The sequence below is a fragment of the Hippocampus guttulatus genome, chromosome 5 (genome assembly GCF_054856545.1).
Source record: "Hippocampus guttulatus isolate MCC_2025c chromosome 5, RoL_Hgut_1.0, whole genome shotgun sequence".
Classification (NCBI taxonomy): domain Eukaryota; kingdom Metazoa; phylum Chordata; class Actinopteri; order Syngnathiformes; family Syngnathidae; genus Hippocampus; species Hippocampus guttulatus.
The window spans coordinates 20426456-20445124 of record NC_141265.1 but is presented as its reverse complement, the minus strand read 5'-3'; the positions used below and the strand labels follow the sequence as shown (position 1 = coordinate 20445124).

At 41.9% G+C, this 18669-nt stretch overlaps 3 protein-coding genes across 4 annotated transcripts; 2 read left to right on the top strand and 1 right to left on the bottom strand.

Annotated features, from left to right (window-relative positions):
- The first annotated feature begins 809 nt into the window (after positions 1-809).
- On the top strand, positions 810-6296 carry LOC147205428 (cyclin-G2-like). Of its 2 annotated transcripts, XM_086111581.1 has the most exons (8): positions 810-948; positions 1268-1385; positions 1476-1607; positions 4098-4351; positions 4605-4683; positions 4749-4847; positions 5295-5497; positions 5585-6296. In XM_086111581.1, the coding sequence occupies exons 2-8, from the start codon at positions 1269-1271 to the stop codon at positions 5673-5675; spliced, it is 975 nt and encodes a 324-aa protein (XP_085967707.1). In that variant the 5' UTR covers positions 810-948; position 1268; the 3' UTR covers positions 5676-6296. The 2 variants fall into 2 exon arrangements, with proteins under 2 accessions (XP_085967707.1, XP_085967706.1); XM_086111580.1 differs by lacking the exon at positions 810-948 and having other exon boundaries at positions 1210-1385.
- Positions 6297-6536: 240 nt separating this feature from the next.
- On the top strand, positions 6537-14125 carry LOC147205427 (alpha-N-acetylneuraminate alpha-2,8-sialyltransferase ST8SIA3-like). Its single transcript, XM_086111579.1, has 4 exons — positions 6537-6944; positions 7837-7959; positions 8804-9361; positions 10724-14125. The coding sequence occupies exons 1-4, from the start codon at positions 6796-6798 to the stop codon at positions 11004-11006; spliced, it is 1113 nt and encodes a 370-aa protein (XP_085967705.1). The 5' UTR covers positions 6537-6795; the 3' UTR covers positions 11007-14125.
- Positions 14126-14585: 460 nt separating this feature from the next.
- LOC147205426 (ras-related protein Rab-27B-like) lies at positions 14586-17195 on the bottom strand. Its single transcript, XM_086111583.1, has 5 exons — positions 16923-17195; positions 16635-16720; positions 15871-15974; positions 15581-15704; positions 14586-15291 (listed from the first exon to the last, which is right to left on the bottom strand). The coding sequence occupies exons 1-5, from the start codon at positions 17073-17075 to the stop codon at positions 15111-15113; spliced, it is 648 nt and encodes a 215-aa protein (XP_085967709.1). The 5' UTR covers positions 17076-17195; the 3' UTR covers positions 14586-15110.
- Positions 17196-18669: the final 1474 nt, after the last annotated feature.

Here is an 18669-nt window from a genome sequence, read left to right as displayed (position 1 = left end):
CCTGAAAATACATTTTAACTTTAAAATGCTGACTCGGCAGGGGTGGAAAAAAAAAGTCATACACCTTCATATTTACTTGAGAAGTTCCAGCTTGGTGCTAATGCGAAGCACGGTGACTTTGGATGAGCTCAGTTTATGATTCAACATCTCCACCTCCTGGCCAACAGTTGTAATCAGCTCTTCTGTTCTAACAGGACCGCCTTGAATGCAGTGGATGTAAAAAGTCTGCATCACTCTGTTCAAATGCCAGGTTTCTGTGATCTAAAAAATACCAAGATAAATATTGCAACCATTAACTTGACCTATAGCCTGTTAAACGATTGAAATATCAATTGTCAATTATCAAGCGCTTTCCATTATGGAAACTCCATTTATGGCGTCGTCATCGTTACCACCTTTTACGATCTTTCTAAATATAGTTAATTAAATATGATATTGTGTGTGTGTGTGTGTGTGTGTGTGTTTTAATCGAAAGACAATAACATCAATAAACGGTTAAGTAAAACTCAAGCCGGTGCTTTTTAAATCAGCTTCTTTTGCGGTTTAGTGCCGACTCGTTTCAATGCATTCACAAAGTATACTGCAGTCTTGTGGTGGAAACTGGAACGACGTGAACTGTATCAACGTGGGTTATTTGTAACTTCATTAAAAGACATTATGATTATTATTATCATTATCACTATAGCATCGCAATTTTGTGCCAGGAAATAGAACTACTTCAAGTTACTCTTAAAAAAAGGAAAGAAACCCATCAGATAATATTTTATTATCATCCGCTGCGATGCATCATGGGCATTGTAAATTTCCAACTGAGGAGCAGTTGTTTATCTCGTCCGGGCGATCCCTTCCACGAGTAACGTCTACGAGGGTTTTATTGCAGTACTTAAAGTTTTAACGTTGCACGTGCGTTCCCGAATGTTTACACGCCAGGGTGCTTCCTTATCTGAGGTAAATAACTGAATCTTTTTTGTACTTTGACAACCTTTGATACTTTGTGTATAATGGAGATATAGTTTATAATTTTGGATTTGTTCACGCTCCCTCCTCCCCCAATAATCCAATAATAATAAAGTGTTATTATGTGGTTTAAAAAAACGTATTTGGATGGTGTTTGGGGGAGGTGGCCGTCCAGTGATACATGACACCCAGCAGGTGTGGCTTGCTCGCGTCTGAAGAGCTGCTCCAGCCCCCCAAACACACATACACGTACACACACTGGCGTGTTATTGCATGAATCACGGTGCTCTAAAAGCATGTTCTTTTCCAGGATGAGGGACCATGGAGGACTCGACAAGACCCTGGTGAAAGAGCTGAAGTCCTGCTGTGCACAGGAGGGCAACTTCCTTCCCAGCAAGTCCGGTTTGAAGATGATGGAGTCCTCTGAAGTAAGCCACTGATTGACCCATTTTTTTGTTGTTTTTGTGCATTTGTTGTTTGACCTCCTTAGAAATACAAATATAACCTTCAATATTCAGAGTGCCGTGTCGGCCAAATGCAGAGACACCAGAGTAGAGGAGCTGTGGGGTCTGACCAGCTTCTTCGGCTACAGCACTCAAACCTTTGTCCGAGCCGTCAATCTGTTCGATCGATATCTCACCCTTACAAAGGTAAGACAGTTAACAATCCCACAGGAAATAAAGGGGACACAAATAATCCATCCCCGGGTCAAATTGGTCCATTGCAAGCCCTTCAAGGCTATGTTTAAGTCACATTTTTCAATGTCATACATGTGGGAAAAGAAGCTAACCCCAGCCAATGTTTATTTATTTTTTCAGAAGTTTTGGAAACATAATAGCGTATCGGGATCATTCCGTCAGCATTGCTGAATCATTATATATATTTTACAAGCAATATTTTAAGACAACATAACATTTTGAGCTGCCTTACAAATGGGGAAAAAGAAGTTATGCACGGTTAATATTTAAACAGGAACGATTTGAAACATAATTGATCAGCTACTGGGTCAAACTGTGGCTCTCCAAAATCTCTGTAAAATGTACAAAGGATGTTCCAAGTTGTACAGTATGTGTGATCTGGAATGGATTCTGCATCCAAATATAAAGACATTTTAAAACGGATTTTAAAAATGTCCATATGTATTTATCCACCCATCCATTTTCCAATCCACTTTATCCTCCCATCCCTTACCTGAGCCACTTATCCTCACAAAGGTCGTGGGCGTGCTGGAGCCCATCCCAGCCACAGTATCTTTGGACAATAGGCGGGGTCCACCCTGAGCTGGTTGCCAGCCAATCGGAGGGCTCAAAATGAGCAAACAACCATTCACGCTCACATGGACATGCTAATAATAACAGCGATGAGAATACAGCACAATAAAATACACAAATTAAATTTAAAAAGTTTTAAATGGTTTTTGTGACATACAGAATTAATTGAAGGTTAAAATATTTGTAAAAATGCTTATGAACTTAAAAACAAATCATTAAAAAAATAACAATAATAATAATGAATACATTTGCATTCAAACCAATACAATGCAACAACGCATTTCACAACAGCTGCGGCTGTAACAAAATGTATTGTAAAATGACAACCACAATGACTGTTACATGTACGCCAGAAAACAATAGAACAGTGTCAGTAACAATTAATTCTTTATTAATTAATGTAATTGATGATTAAATGATTAATACTAACAATCAATTTAAAAAATGCTAATTAAATAATAGAGCCTTTAACACGGTACGTGAGTTGCGGGTCCAAATATTAGGAAAAGTTCTGTCCATCAACAACAACAACAACACGAGTTCTTCTCCTGGCAAGTCCGGTCTTCCAGGAATTAGTTTACGACACAACTCCAAGAAAGTTAACATGTACGCGCAAGAAAATCAGAGTTATCTGCTGCAGAGAGGCAGGTTAGAGAAATTCTGAGTCAGTCACCGAGGTAATAGCCTCTATTACCCAAACCTGTTCGCAAGCAGGTTTTGAATGCCCAACCTGACTTTCTACTGCTCTCAAAATCCCTCTGTTCTCCCAACAGGCACTGCTAGGGCTGCAACTGACGATTATTTGAATAATCCATGAGTCAAATATTTTCATTGAATCAGATTTTTTTAAATGATTTCTATCCCTTGATTCACAAACATGACATCATTTCAAATAGTCTTTGCACAAAATGCACAAACCGAAACGGACTGTGTGTATACCGGCCTTATTTTAAGGTCTCGGGTACTCCTGGAGGCTGTCGATACCAGCCACTGATTCTTTCCGATGGCAAAAAAAAATCTTATTTTTAAGTCCTCCTCGGCAGTAGTTGGCGCTATAACTGCAGCAGTTTGACATTATTCAGAAAATATCATCAGAAAAGAAGATCCTTTTTTCTCAATGTTTGGACCATGGCTTAGGTAAAATGTCAAAAGTACAAGAGGTATCAGGACTCGGTCTTGGTGAGTACTCAAAGAGTGAGGTTAATGAAACATGCCCAATGAAACATGCTACCCTTTGATTTCACGTGAATCTGCACTCAGTTTTGCTGACCCGAATTGGTCCGCACAAAAACAAAAAAAAAAAGAGGACGAATATACCCTTCCCAAATTGCAATTTTACCGGTAGTCATTTTTCGCAAAGGATAAAGAATATATGACTGTGATTATTGCTTTTTTTTTTTTTTTTTTTGGTCAGTCTAGTTGTTGCTCCGCTGTGTGTGTTCAATGATCTGTTGCCTAAAGGTTTGTAACTAGGACTTGACCTGAATGATTAATTGGCCGGCTGATTTAATTGGCTGATATTTGCGCCTTTCAAATGGTCAAAAATCTAACCCCCCTCACCCTCCAAAAATCAGATTTTTCTCTCCATTGTAAAGTTAAATACTTTAGGACAAAGTATTGTAAAGCTGTCAAATGTTCTGCCGATAATTGAATATCTTTATTTGGACAAAAAGAGTATAAAAACTCTTTTTTTAATAATTTATATTTTGAACTACTCGATTAATCGGCAATCCGAATATTATTCTGCCACTCATGTCTCAAGACACCATTGTATTTCACTTTTCACGATGACCTAATTTCTGGAATGCCGCGTCGGTTTAGCCATGTGATCCCGAGACTGACTTGTCGCCTCGGTGGGGATTGTGACAGGCTCAGCCCAAAAACGTGCCGCGCGTGTCCGTGTGCTGCCTCCACTTGGCGGCCGGCGCCACGGAGGTGGCCAAAGACGTGGCGCCCAGCCAGGAGCTCATCCGCATCAGTCACAGCAAGTTCACCGCGTCGGATCTGCGTCGCACGGAGACCGTCGTGGCGCAGAAGCTGCGCCCCGAGAGCCCCGCGGTGACCGCCTTCACCTTTCTGCAACTCTACTACTCGGCTTTGAGCGCCGTGTGCCGAGATGAGGGGTAAGTAAGCACCTCGTCAGCCACACATCTGGTGGACAGTGAACGACCGTTTATTGCGGATCCCACACCCACAAACAATATAGAAAGTCAACATTTTCACTTTTACATTTTTCCAGTAAAATTACACTGAAATAAAAACTATATTTTGCTCTGTGGGAATGAGTTCTATTGGAGTTTAGCTGGGGGCCTTCTCTGCCTCTTCTTGCTCTCAATTGCACTGCATTTCGATTGCTGTTATTTTTTTTTCCTTCAGGATAAACATTCCAAGCATCGTGAAGCTGGAAGCTCATCTGAAAGCCTGCTTGTGTCGACTTATTTTCTCCAAAGCAAAAGTACGGCTTTTCCCTCTCAGTCTGGCTTTACGAGAGTGTCGCTGACCCAAGTTTCTTCCCCGCAGTCGTCCGTGCTGGCCCTCGCCCTAGTCACCCACGAGTTCGAAACCCTGCAGTGCGCCGCCGCGTCCAAGATGCTACGGCAGCTGCAAAGACTTACAAAGGTATGACACAGTACCCATATATATATATATATATACTGTATATTTTTTTATATATATAGAGGAGCCAAACATCCTCGCAGTTTGGCATATGATAATTTATCTATGCGCAGATTTCAATTGAAATATTTCTGTGATCCTATTTTTCTTCTTATTTGTTCATTTTTTTCAGTGTTTTGACTGTTTTCATCTTAAAAAGAACTCACATATTTGCCAATTTTTTTTAATCAAAATTGTTTAGATATTATTTAACATGTCGCAGATGATTTTTGTAACATTTTTGTGATAATTGTTTTTTCCTGCCCCGATACAATTATCTACAAAATTCTAGTCGCGGTCTTTTTTTCCCCTCTGAGTTGCCATTTTTCGGAAAACCCCCACGTGGAACCTCTTGCGTGATGGCAGCTGACAGTATTGTACCCGAGTGTGCCTTTGTTCATTCTTCCACAGGTGGGCGACAGCGATCTGCGGCAGTGGCGGCACCTGGTGGCTACGCGCATGACAGAGTACAACTCGGCTCGGTGCCACAAGCCCGACGGCAGGAAGCTGGTGTGGGTCTTGTCCAGTAGGACGGCACAGAGTCTGAACACCTCCCACTGCGCCGCCCCCCGTCTGCCCTCCATTCCCGAGGACGCCTGCGACCACAGACTAAGGTCAACGAGGCAGTTTTTTAAAAAATTCATTATTTGTTGACTAACTCGTTGCCCAAAAAACCTCACATATTTGCGTTTTTGTGACAGTGAGGAGGACGTGAGTAGCGGCGAAGACAGTCCGTGCGGCTCTCTGGGCAGTGCCGGTGAAGGGTCCTTCTTCCCTGACTACGATTCGTGACTCGGAACCACCTCTTTCTTTCAACGCAAACTTTGACTTGCTTCACGCTTAGCGAACCTATCTCATTTATGCAAAAAAATAAAAATAAATGTTGGCAGCTCCTTGTTGGCTTTGAGTCCGCGCCAGACACTTTTGAGGAGAAAAAAAAAGATTTGCTGTTCTTAGTTAAAGCTCAAAGCAGCATGATGCAAGTGATATGTGCAAACTGTGTTTTAATGTGACGTTTTAATGTGAACATTCCAGATCAAATATATGCTGCTGTCTTATGAAGGCTTTTATTATTTTTGTACTCTGTTTACTAAGACGATTATACTGAAAAGGGTTTTATTTGAATGTATCATAGAAGGAACACGTACATGAAATTGTTCTCAAAATGAAAGATGTTGCTTTGAATGCCGAGCTTTTATTCCATTGCAATTTAGTTATCATTGTTAGCCACTGCAACAATATGTGGTTTGAACACCGCATGTAAAGATAGGAAAATGAAAAACTGTACTCGCTGACCACACTTGGAGAACCACACTCTTAAGAGTTGAGACAGTGTTTTTAATAGTTTGTGCAAAATTATTGTACATCGTGAGATATGTCATCTTAATATTCCCAAATAAAGTTGACATGACATTTCTTCTTGAGAGTCTTAATTTGATCTTCAACACAATGAGCATTTGTGGGTTAAATATTTGGAGGCTTTTATTTTTTTCGTGTTTGTTTTCTTTTACTGTCGTGGGCGTTAAATTCTCTCTATAAATCATAATTAATGTGCCCAAACCGCCCACTCCCATGATGTTATTGGACAAGCTTTTCTGCGCGCGCGCGTGCGTGCGTGTGAGTGTACGTGCGCGCGCGCGCACTCGGGCTCCATCTCCTTGATGAAGCCCGCGGGAGGAGAAGGAAGGAGGAAGGCGGTACGAGCGGGGATGACAACCAACCGAGCTCCATCCCTGCCACCATCATCCTCCTCACCATGCATCCGCAAAATGGCACCCGCGGCCGGCGATGAACCGCCGCCACCAGCTGTAGAAGAAGCGGAAGCGACCGCCACGCCGGCGATGCGGACACTCGGCCGGATTACGACGACGACGACGCCCGCCGTGTGAGTGAGGCCGCTCTCCTCGCCAAGATGGTCCGCGCGGCCCGCGCCCTGGGTCTGATCATCCTGTGCGTGGCGGTGCTCATCCTGTCGCTCATCAGCTACGTGTCCCTGCGGAAGGACAGCCTCTTCGGGACGCCCGTCGGGGGGCCCCGGATCATGTTCCACGCGGGATTCCGGTGAGTGATGAGCGGGGCTGTGCGTGGGGAAAGGTGCGGCCGGGTGGTGGAGGCGGTGGCCGCGCGTCACGCTCGCCTTATGCCTGCTTGTCAATCAAACAGGGTGCAGGTGCGTACAGGAACCACGCGTACGTCATGTTACTAATAGGGAGATTTATGTATTTGTTATGACGTGTGCTTGCATAGATTGATTGGTCGATCGATGTGGTCTGCTTTTGGAACATTAGTCCTTTTTTTATAGATCGGTAGGTAGGCAGAAAACACATGATGTTGATGATGTATGCTTTGGTTTACGAAGTGTCACTTTTGATCGGTCAACGATGGATTTGTGTTATGCTTTGGATCCTGTTATATTCCAAAAATGGACAGATGGTTGTATAGAAGACACCTGATGTGTTATGCTTTGGATCATGAGCGGTTACTTCCCATAGATGAGTAGATAGATGGTGTCTGATGTGGTATGCCTTGGATCCCGAGCTGTTGCATAGACGGTTGGTGGAAAGTTAGATGGCACGTGATCTGCTATGCTATAGATATTCTGGTTCATGAGTACTTACTTTGCATTGCTCCATCAACAGATAGAGAAGGCACATGGTGTGGTTTGCTTTGGATCACTCGATGTTATTTTCCATCACCAGACAGATATTCATTTATTTTTAAATTGACTTATCTAATATAACACAGATGGGACTTGGAGTATACTTTGGATGAAAAGATTAGAAAGAGCTCTGGGCATTTTTTTTTTTTTTGAGGGGGAGGGGGGTGTAGCTCTTTGCACTGGATCTCATTATACTACAAACACATTAGTCTTAGACAGGCCAGATGAGGATGGAACGGACACAATTACACAACAAGTGTTCGGAGCACAATGCCACTCGTGTGTCCTCATCAGATCGCAGTTCGCCATGAATTTCCTGGACCCTTCTTTCATCCCGCTGACCAACGCCCTGAACGAGGAGCTACAGGGGAAGCCGCCCAAGTGGAAATTCAACAAGACTGCCTTCTTCCAGCAGAGGTAAGATAAAGACATTCTGTGTCTGGCGGGGGCTGATTTGATGCGGCCTTGTTCGCTGAGGTCAAAGGAAATGAGAAAGATGTGAGAGAATTCTCAGACTGGAAGAATCAAGCGGACATTCCAGCTTTAGACCTCTCTGGGAGGCATGCCTCTTGAAGTGATATTTGCTCTCGTGTGGGATAAGCACATACTGTACATCCAGCATATACAAAAGTATCAGAAAAGAGAGGCCGATGGCTCTACTTTGGCTGCAGAGTGAAAACATTTGAGTTTGGTGATAAAAGATGAACATGAGTCATTTTGTTGTAGTTACATAAATAGTGACGCCCGAAGATACGATTGTGAGTCATTTCATCACCACGCTTGTAACTTCAAATCATCTTTCTCAATTGGAATTAATGGAGATATCATCAATCCGTTCTAGCCTCCTCCTAAAACCAAAACGTTTTTAATTAAAGAAAAAAAGGACTTTTTAATATTGTTCCTTATAAAAACTATTGACATATTTCAAGAGAATTATTTTATTTTCCACATTTTTTTAGATCACTTCAAAGCACATTGTTTTGCTACTTCCGGTGCGAAACTGTCTCACTAAGATGCAGTAATATTACAGCCTTCCAATTTTCCATCTTCTTTTGTCATTTCTTGTTTCCGAGCCGTAAACAACTGGTTTTTATTTAGTTGCTTGGGCCATCTTTTCTGAGCTTAAAAATTTATGGGTTTTTCTCCCTCCCATATAAAGGAATTGGCCTCACTCTTTACCCATTTGGAGGCGAAGTGTAAATAGATAACCTGCTCCCCTGGAGAAGACCAGTAAACTCAATTTTCTGTACTTTTGTGTCAGGAAGGACATCTTCAACTTCATCGACATTCCGCACAACTTCTCTCTGACCAAAAGCAGCGTCCGCGTGGGCCAGCTGATGCACTTCGACTACTCCAGCCACAAGTACGTCTTCTCCATCAGCAACAACTTCAAGTCCCTGCTACCCGACGCCTCGCCCATCCTGGACAAGCACTATGGCACGTGCGCCGTGGTGGGCAACAGCGGCATCCTGACGGGCAGCCAGTGCGGCTCCGAGATCGACCGCGCCGACTTCGTCTTTCGCTGCAACTTCGCCCCGACCGAGGTGTACGCCAAAGACGTGGGTCGCAAGACTAACCTGACCACCTTCAACCCCAGCATCCTGGAAAGGTACTACAACAACCTGCTGACCATCCAGGACCGAAACAACTTCTTCCTGCACCTGAAGAAGCTGGAGGGCGCCATCCTGTGGATCCCGGCCTTCTTCTTGCATACGTCGGCTACCGTCACGCGGACCCTGGTGGACTTCTTTGTGGAGCACAAGGGCCAGCTCAAGGTGGAACTGGCCTGGCCCGGAAACATCATGCACAACGTCAACAAGTAAGACCGGAAGATGGTTCATTATGGATCGACTGGAAAGTTGTATCAGAGCTGTAACAGAATCTGCCTTTTTGACACCAACCCAGTAAATCAAGAAAAAAACATGTCATGTAATTTTATGATAATAGTCGATGTTGTTGGCAGGATTTGACACTGCATGGGGAGCTCTCAATGTATTTCCAGTCCATCCCCCTTTAACTGTTTGACCGCATCAATCTCTGAAATGTTTTTTAGATCAGCATAAATGCGAGCACGGAAGTAGAAGACATTGGGGAAGTTGAAAAATGGTCCACTAACTAAAGTATAAGGAATAATGACAAATTCTGGAACGTTCATCTGGATTCAAATCAGAAGACCGCAATCAATTTCAACTCCATCGCCCTAACTGGTCGGCTCCAACAACTGTAATAACGTTTGAAGACGCTACCGTTAGCATGACTGCATAAACCAAGGAAGAAAGCAATTTCTTTACATTGTTGGCAGGATTCCAACCTACACATGAAAAATCCAATGGATTTATAGTGCATCCACTGAACCACCTGGCCACAACAACCAGTGAGATATCTCCCAGATGCTAACATTCGCACAAATTTCAAAAGTAAATCAGATGAAACAAAAGTTACCTGTTCTTGGCTGAATTCGAACCGGCACAGTTAGACCCCCCCCAAAAAATTTAATGTCACTCCCCTTAACCTCTCGGCCACATCAACATTTTAACAAGATTCTACATTCTATCGTTAGCAAAAATGCTGGCACTAAAAGGACAACGCGGTATGAAGATACGTAGGGACACCGCAGTGGTTTTAAAGCCTGCCACAACCTCTGTTCATAACTTCAATCATAACATTAGCATTAATGCTACCGCGAATTGAAGCAAAATTTACCCCAAAGTTCCGGGAAAATATTCCCTTTTCGGCAGAATTCAAACCCACATGGTGATACCCCTCTGGATTTCAATGCCGTCCGCCAAACTGCTCTTGCCATAAGCTAAGCGCGAGTCTCCTGAATAATGAAACAGAGCTAGCATTCGCAGAAAAATCGCAAAGCAAAAAAATCTGTCGTTTACAGGACTCAAACTTGCGACTGTAACGCTGTTCGAATATCTAGTGAGTTGCCTTCAGTGTGCTCTCGGGAACCGAAGGTCTACTATCTGACGTTGATGCAATGCGTTTTAATTATGATGTCATAACAAATTGCCAGAGTGGTGTTCCAAAACTATTTTTCATTTTAACAATGAGTGAACTAGTAGTCGCAGTCCACTATATAAAAATCCCTCTCATGGTGATTGGTGAGAAGGTAATAAATGACGGAATATATTGCGTCATGTATTGACAAAACTCTTTTGTCTGTTCCCTCGGGCAGATACTGGAAGACAAAGAACCTTTCCCCCAAGCGCCTGAGTACTGGCATTCTCATGTACACGCTGGCGTCAGCCATGTGTGATGAGATCCACCTGTACGGTTTCTGGCCCTTCGGCTGGGACCCCAACACGGGCAAGGACCTGCCCTATCACTACTACGACAAGAAGGGCACCAAGTTCACCACAAAATGGCAGGAGACCCACCAGCTACCCAGCGAGTTCAAGCTGCTCTACCGGCTGCACCGCGACGGCGTCACCAAGCTCAGCCTGACGCATTGCCCGTAGATGGGTGGGGGGGCAGCCACCACAGGCAGGGGGTTTGCGTATGATGCCGCGCACGGAGCTCTCATTCCACATGTCCGTCTCGCTCGGTTTGGGTATTTTGGTGTTAAATATTCCAGTCAGACACCTTTATGGCGCTCCTTCAGCATACCTGCTGGCAGTGGCAAACACAGTGGAACCTCCACAAAGACAAAATAGAGCCCAACCCTCGAATTGTTCCGCTCCAAAAAAAAAAAACGTTAATTCTATGACGCCCTTTAGCATTCACAAAACCTGCGTTTACCACCAAGAAAATGAATAGGACTAGACTCTGCCCACCTGTCCAAGGTCAGCTGCCCTCTGGATTCCGCCCATCTGACTACTGGCTTGTATTTTAAAATCGATGGGTGAACTGTTGGACTTTGGAGGTTCCACTGGAGTCCAAATTGGAGTCCCAAAACCCACCCCCCAAACTGAATCACTGCCTAATCTCAGGGAAGGAGTTAAATTAGTATTTTGAAATCCCATTGGGCGCGTCTGCAAAGGCGCGCAACACTCTTTGGCCACAAGATGAGTTGTCAAGACAATCGGCGCTACTCTTGTTTACGACACTTTTACAATAAGTGTCCCAATTCTAAACTTTTTGGATCAATAAATGACATTCCAAATGATAAGCCATAAATTCACAAAGTGAGAGACATCATATATAGTATATACAGTCCATATATATTCATTTACAAACAAGATGTGGTTGTAGTACCGACTATTGTCAACTTTAGTGTCAATTTGTAAAATATATGACGTCTTTAGCTATGGTGGATAACGTAAGGAATGATGTCACGGCATGGCCAAAATTTCATTGCGCAAGAAAAAAATAAAAAAACATATCAACCCCAGATTTCTCAAGCAAATAATACTGCAATTCTAAAGTCGTAGAATAAAGTGGCGATGATGAGATGACGGTAAAATATAACGAAAGGTAATTTAGCAAGTATAAAATTGGGATTTTAACTACGTAGCCGCGTTTTTTTCGCGTTTTGTTTACTTTTCCTCCACACTTAACACTACTTTTCCAGGTCCAAATCCCACATTAATGCTGTGAAGTGATGATTTTATGAGGGTTACTTTATGAAAGTTTAAATTCATCATTGGAACAATCCGACCTTTTTTCCCCCTTCTGCAAAATATTTTTTGTCCTTTTACAACTTTTGTTTAAACAAAATTACACAAATTAATTTTTTTGTCAAAAATTACAATTTGGTATTTTCATAACATTAGGACTTTTTTTCCATATGAAATTACACATTTTTTCCTTTTTTTTTCTTGTATAAATTCAGACTTTGAGACTTTCTGAATTTGAGCCACTAACGAAGCATTAGCTAGCCTGGCTAAAAGCTTAAGAAAAGCCAACATTTTGAACACTAATTTAACAACCGTTTTGCATTTCATTTACACCACAGCACCCTTCACTAATGCGAGAGATTTTCTTGCCTGGCGTCATTCAGCAGACAACTTGCTACATCTTGTTGTGTGAGCATGCGCCGCTCAAAACTCATGTTGCATGCAAGAGACACGAACAATCTTGTAGAATCCTTTTCTGGAACCTTCTTTTAAAGGGGGCACTTTGCTCTGTATTGTTGACTGCAATTTTACGGAATATCACCGGTGACTTTGTAAAGTGAATAATAACAAGGAACTCCGATAGAAACCCATGTGAGCATGTCTTCCAGATCCTTGATAACTGGCTTGACACGCTTAAAACTATTGGGTTAAAAGTAACTCAAATTGGGTGAAACGGCTAACCCGGCGCCGGGTCCAAAAGCGACAATGCCAACGCTGGGTTATTTATCCCCGGTGCATTGTGTTGAGGATGTAACCCAACACGCTGGGTCGAGATTTTGATCCGGCAGGGGGTAAAATCTACCCACAATGATAAGATAGAGCAACCAAGAAATTAATTACCAGGTTACCAGTGATTATAAAAATAATACACATTTTCACACACACATTTTTTGCTGTCAGGGGTGACCTCAACAAGTCAGAAGTCGGACCACCCAAGCAAGTCATCAGTGGTGTTAAAAAAAAGCTGGAAGGCACATGAACGAGAGCCTCATGACTGTGTGACATGTGACCGGATGTCGTGAGCACACTCAAATTGTTTTTTTATTTATTTAATTGTTTTGGTTGTTGTTGCTTGGACTCCTTTCCCAAACAAAAGTGGTTCTTGTCTTTTCAGAGGAGAGCCTATTTGTTTTATTACTCCACTTAATTGCTGTCACGGTACGAGACACTGAGCCCGAGCGTCTGGGTGTCAGCGCATTAGGAATGTATGCCGAAAAGAATGTGTTTGAGGGAAATAATCTTAGATTAGCTCTGAAATGCCAAACTTGAAGAACAAAAAAAAAAAAAAAAACAGGCCTGAAAGCGCAAGATGTTTTCTTTTGCTCTCTTATTCAATTTCATTAAGTTTCGGCATTGAAAATAAGTACAATATTTAATTCACAGATTTCTTATAATATATCAGTCATGGATAGAAAAGGCCTCCTCTTAAATAAACGCAAGGAGAATCAATCAAACACCCCCCGGCCACTCTTTGAGGAGATGTTCATGTATGCCATTAATGTGTTTGTGTCAAGGCCAAACCGGCGAGTGTTTTCGATTGTTGTGGGTTGGAGAAGGTCCTCCATCTAATGAGTACCATCCTTGAAAATTTCTCTCAAAGACATTCTTGACATTTTTAGACTATATACGAATGTTTGTTCACGATAGCAGAATCTCTGACGATTGGAAACCAGAAATAAGCGTGAATTATTTTGTGTGGAATAATCCAATCTGCCTGGTGTCTGTGCACAAGTAACACAGAAACAACTTTATTGACACAGTTTTTTTCTTGTAATTTTTGCTGCGTTTGCATGACTGACATGATTACACAGAGGCTTCGGGACGCTTCTCAAATATGCGTGAATATGAATCCCACAATCATATTGCAGATGGGGCATACCCTGCCTGTAACTTCTGTGGGATTCATTATTACATGACATTTTCAAAGTCATCAATGTCTGCTAGTGTTGTTTTGACCAAAACATTTGTGTATATTTAAATGTCTTATACTCTATGATAAACATGTGCCTGCAGTCATGTCATCAATGTTTCCATATGACCAATTTTTAAAAAAAAGCTCTTTTTTTTCTTCTAAATGAACCATTCCCTAAATTTACCTTTTCTGTACTTTAAGAAATATGTAAAATATGCAAAACAACACCACAGTTTTGTGATAACTGCATGATCCAAGATGCTCACAAGCTGATAACCAGTGTTAGCTCATACAGAACTTTTTTTTGTTGTCATCTAACAAAAGAGCCGGCTAACATAAATATTACCAGAGGACATTATCTTATAATATACTGTATAAGCGGATCGGAAAATGGATGGATGGATGGAACATTAATGTAGAAAAGCTGCAGGTTTAGCCATGACGCTAACTTGCGCCAGTATCTACAAAACGAATTGTTCAACAATAGGTGCGAGAGATTATGCAAGAATCCACACATTGAACTAAATCCAAAAATAAAATAAGTCCATTGAGGGATTTTTCTTTTTTTTTTTTAAATCTCGATGATGCTACATTGCTAGCTAGGGCTTGTAATGCTTCCACTGTTTTTGTAATCTTAACTATAATTCAGGATCGTCTATTCTCTTGATATTAACCTAACCAAAACCTATTAGCCTGAGACACAATGGAAAGGGACTGTGGTAGCAAATAAGCTAATAGTCATTTAATGTAAATGTCACAAGAAAAAAACAAAGGATGCATTTTTCAAAGAAAAGAGCCAAAATGCTAGCAATAGCTCTTGTAGCTATGAAGGTAATAGTACATTAATACTTGTCAAGACTGGGTTAGGCTTCAATACTCCACCCTAATGAGTACAAGTGCTACAGAAAACAGATGCGTGATGACAAATTCATGTTCATTTTTTTTTTTTATTCAACTGAAATTTTATGGTAAAAAATAAACTGTAACTTCATTACGTACATCCGCGCCATCCATTAGCCTTATTCCTGCTCTTGGACTTTCTCTCATTGGACAACATGTACCTAATAAAGTGTCCTGTGACATCAGGCATGATGTCAGCAGGCGCATCTCCTCCAGAGGGCAACCTCCTGCATTGCCCCTGCTGCACTGTCGCTGCCATTGTGCTCGGCCAAAGGTGCACTCTGCTCCATCCGTTTCATCACCATGTCCAGCAGGGTCTGTATCGCTTTGTCCACGCCCATGCCCGTCACGGCGCTGGTCTCAAAATAGGGGATGCTGGGAGAAAGAAAAAACAAAAAAAACAATGGGATTTTTATCAATTAAAACTAAAGTCTATTCAGAGCAGGGGTGTTCAAAGTCGGTCCTCAAGGGCCGCTGTCCTGCCTGTTTTCCAGCTTTCCCAGGGAGCAACACACCTAATTCAAATAATCAGGATCGTTCGAATGCTGCCTCAGAGCTGGCTGATCATCTGAATCAGGTGTGTTGCAGCCCAGAGAGATGGAAAACAGGCAGGACAGTGGCCCTCCAGGCCCGGAGCTGGACATGCCTGATTTAGAGTACTCACCCATATCTGTCGGCCAGATCTCGAGCCTGCCTGGCGTTCACGTCTCTGATGCTCCGGAGATCGGCTTTGGTGCCCACCAGGACCACATCGGGACTCTCGCAGTACGCGTTGGCCTGGAGTTGACCTGAGGAGAGCGGCGTTCGTCAGCAACAGCAGGTGCGAGAAATACTTCCACAGGAAGGGAACACCAAACGTGCTTGATGTCGCTCTGCAGCCTGTTGAGGCAGCTTGTTGTTTCCGAATTCAGCACGCAGGTTGCTAGCAAGCGGTGGGGGGGAAGTGGCACATACTCATCCAGTTCCTGACATTGAGGAAGCTTTGGTGATTGGTCAGGTCAAACATGAGCAAGAAGCCCATGGCATCTCGGAAGAAGGCTGTCGTGAGGCTGCGAAACCTAAAAATACATTTTTTAGTTTGAGTAATTATTGTACTTCTTTTTTGACATTTCGTCACATTTATTCAATATTTATATATTCGATTATTTTATTTTTAAATCTTTAACTGTAATTGTTTAAATTTAGCATTTTTCCACTTTTATATTTTATTAAAAATAATTTTGAAGTTTGCATTTATTCCTAATTTGTTGAATGGAATTAGGTATAATATTTTAAATCTACTTTTAACAATTAAATGCAATTCTATATGGAATTTTTATATATTTCAATGCACCGCAAGTGTTAAATATTATTTTTGGTGAAATTTGGAATTTATCAAATGTAATCTAAAATTAAGTGGGACATATTTTATGCATTCTTTTTAATTTATTACATTGAATGTAGATTTGATGTAATATTTTTAATGGTTAAAAATCCAATTTAAATCAAGTGTGTTTTTTTAAATATGAATTCAATTTGTTGTAATTATGATGTATCCTATTCATTATTTGCAATTTATTGAACTGAATTCAAGATTTACCAGCAATTGAATGTTTGAACATTTTTATTTATTTGATATTTCTTTCCAAATCTATATTCTTCACCAATTTCACGCATTTGATCTCATCCCAATAGGGATTACAATGAGATGAAGTTTGATATTCTGGATTAATATGAACCTCTCTTGTCCGGCTGTGTCCCAGAGTTGAAGGTGGACTTTGAAGTTCTTCTCTGTTGCTCCATCGGAATTAGTCCCAGTGTACATCTGATGTGGGATTGGTGGGGGTTGGAAGATAGGAAGTATTAAAAAAAAAAGGATATTTTAGACTAAGGATGAACTGATGTTTGTTAAAAACTTAATGCAGGAAAAAGGATAAAAATAATGAACGACTGTTTATACATGACACAATGCCTGAGTGTGAAATGAACTTTGATTGAACACACGTGGCGGAGACCACGTCACTCACCAGCCGTTTTTCCCGGAAGTCGATGCCCACCGTGGTGGTGAACTTGCGGTTGAACTTGTTGTCGGTGTACCTGTACAGGAAGGTTGTCTTGCCCACCCCGGAGTCGCCGAGTGCCAGCAGCTTGATGAGATAGTCATAGTCCCACTCGGCCATGGTGCCGCTCAGCCTGCCATGTGGAAAAAGAAATGGGTGGCGGGGGGGATTGAAGTGGCCTTAACGCAGCGTCTTAATGCTGTGATCAGAGCGGGACGAACACATGACTCGGCCTGAGCTCCGCATGAGCAGTCAAGGGGGTCACTGCTTCTGCTGTTTTGGTAGACAGGAACCCCTTTTATGGACTGCTCCTTGATACTTCCTAATGGGCCCACGAACGCGGCGTGGCCAATCAAATTTGGCTGAGAGGCCCACAAGGCAAAATCAACAGAGCAACGTTTTGTTGTGCTCTATAGCCTTTATGGAGAGGATAGCCCGATGATGAAAGATGGCCTTTTCTAAAGCAAGGAACCGTAGCCAATAAGCAGCAGCAGAAAGTTCCATTTCATAACTCGAAAGTGAGAATAAAATGTCATGAAAGAAAGGCATATCATACTGGCACATCGTTTCAGCAAAATAAATAATACTAATATACAGATATAGGGAGCGGTTTATACAGTATTTGTCAAAAGGTTTTTAACAGAGACACACAGAGACGAACAACCATCCATGGTCACATTCACACCTCGGGACAATTTAGAGTGTTCAATCAGCCTGCAATGCATGTTTTTCGAATGCGAGAGGAAACCGGAGTACCTGGAAAAAACCCACGCAGGCACGGGGAGATCATGCAAACTCTACACAAGAAGACCGGAGTCCGGAATCGAACCGTGAGAACCATAAAACAGGAAATGGAAATGGAACTTACCGCAATAATCGCCCCGGCTGCTCAGTACAACATGAAACTATCCAATTCATTCAATATGAATGGCAGAAATTAATTTTACTCAGCAGATAGTAACTGTCAGGTGACTTACAAGGTAAGCTGTTTTAATTTATTTGACTTTATGACAGTTTATAATGACAACAAAGCTATTATTTATGTATAACGATGACGGCATTTGGAAACTTTTCATGATTTCTAATGGGGAAATGAAAATTCCACCCTTTTTCTTGCTTCTTACATATATTCTACAAAACAAGGAGTCCCAAAAAGAAGCATTAATTAATCCAACAGTACTACCGGCAATTTTTTAAAAATTGTTTCTGAAAAGTAGTGCGAAATGGCAACAACTTAAAGGGAGCATGAGACTAAGTGCTAACAGAACAAATGACTTGCCTGTTTATGCCCAAGAATTTGGCATTGTCAGGAATTTGGGTCAGAATGCATCACGTGAACCTAAACTGACTCATAAAAGTACCTAAGACACATTCAACTTGACTTAACAGCGATGTTGTTGCCACAACTAAAGTAAATTAAATAATACACAGAAATGAAAAAAATAAAGTGCCAGAGAGCTGGCTATAGGGTAAAATTTTTTTTGCAAGTTTCTGCACCTTTATCAAGAGCCTCCTGTCCTTTTACCGGTTTTGTGTGGAACATATTCTCTGTTATTTGCTCAAAAACGATCACCTGTTTCTATGATCGGGCCATCGCGCGTCATCTTGGAGTTAGTTGCACATTTTCATCTAGAAAAAAAGCTGTGCTTTGCTGGCATCTCGGTGCCAAAGAGCTACGTTGAAGTTGCCAAAGTTCATTTGGACAGGAGGAGTG

Bases quoted from the DNA above. Each gene is read 5' to 3' on its own strand.
- LOC147205428 (XM_086111580.1), top strand. From the start codon at position 1,254: ATGTTCTTTTCCAGGATGAGGGACCATGGAGGACTCGACAAGACCCTG. The intron at 1,386-1,475 runs GTAAGCCACTGA...TTCAATATTCAG, and splicing joins AGATGATGGAGTCCTCTGAA to AGTGCCGTGTCGGCCAAATG. The intron at 5,498-5,584 runs GTCAACGAGGCA...TTTTTGTGACAG, and splicing joins GCCTGCGACCACAGACTAAG to TGAGGAGGACGTGAGTAGCG.
- LOC147205427 (XM_086111579.1), top strand. From the start codon at position 6,796: ATGGTCCGCGCGGCCCGCGCCCTGGGTCTGATCATCCTGTGCGTGGCG. The intron at 7,960-8,803 runs GTAAGATAAAGA...CTTTTGTGTCAG, and splicing joins ACTGCCTTCTTCCAGCAGAG to GAAGGACATCTTCAACTTCA. The intron at 9,362-10,723 runs GTAAGACCGGAA...TCCCTCGGGCAG, and splicing joins ATCATGCACAACGTCAACAA to ATACTGGAAGACAAAGAACC.
- LOC147205426 (XM_086111583.1), bottom strand. From the start codon at position 17,075: ATGGCCGAGTGGGACTATGACTATCTCATCAAGCTGCTGGCACTCGGC. The intron at 16,721-16,922 runs GTGAGTGACGTG...ATCCCACATCAG, and splicing joins ACTTCCGGGAAAAACGGCTG to ATGTACACTGGGACTAATTC. The intron at 15,975-16,634 runs GTTCATATTAAT...ATGTATTTTTAG, and splicing joins GACACAGCCGGACAAGAGAG to GTTTCGCAGCCTCACGACAG.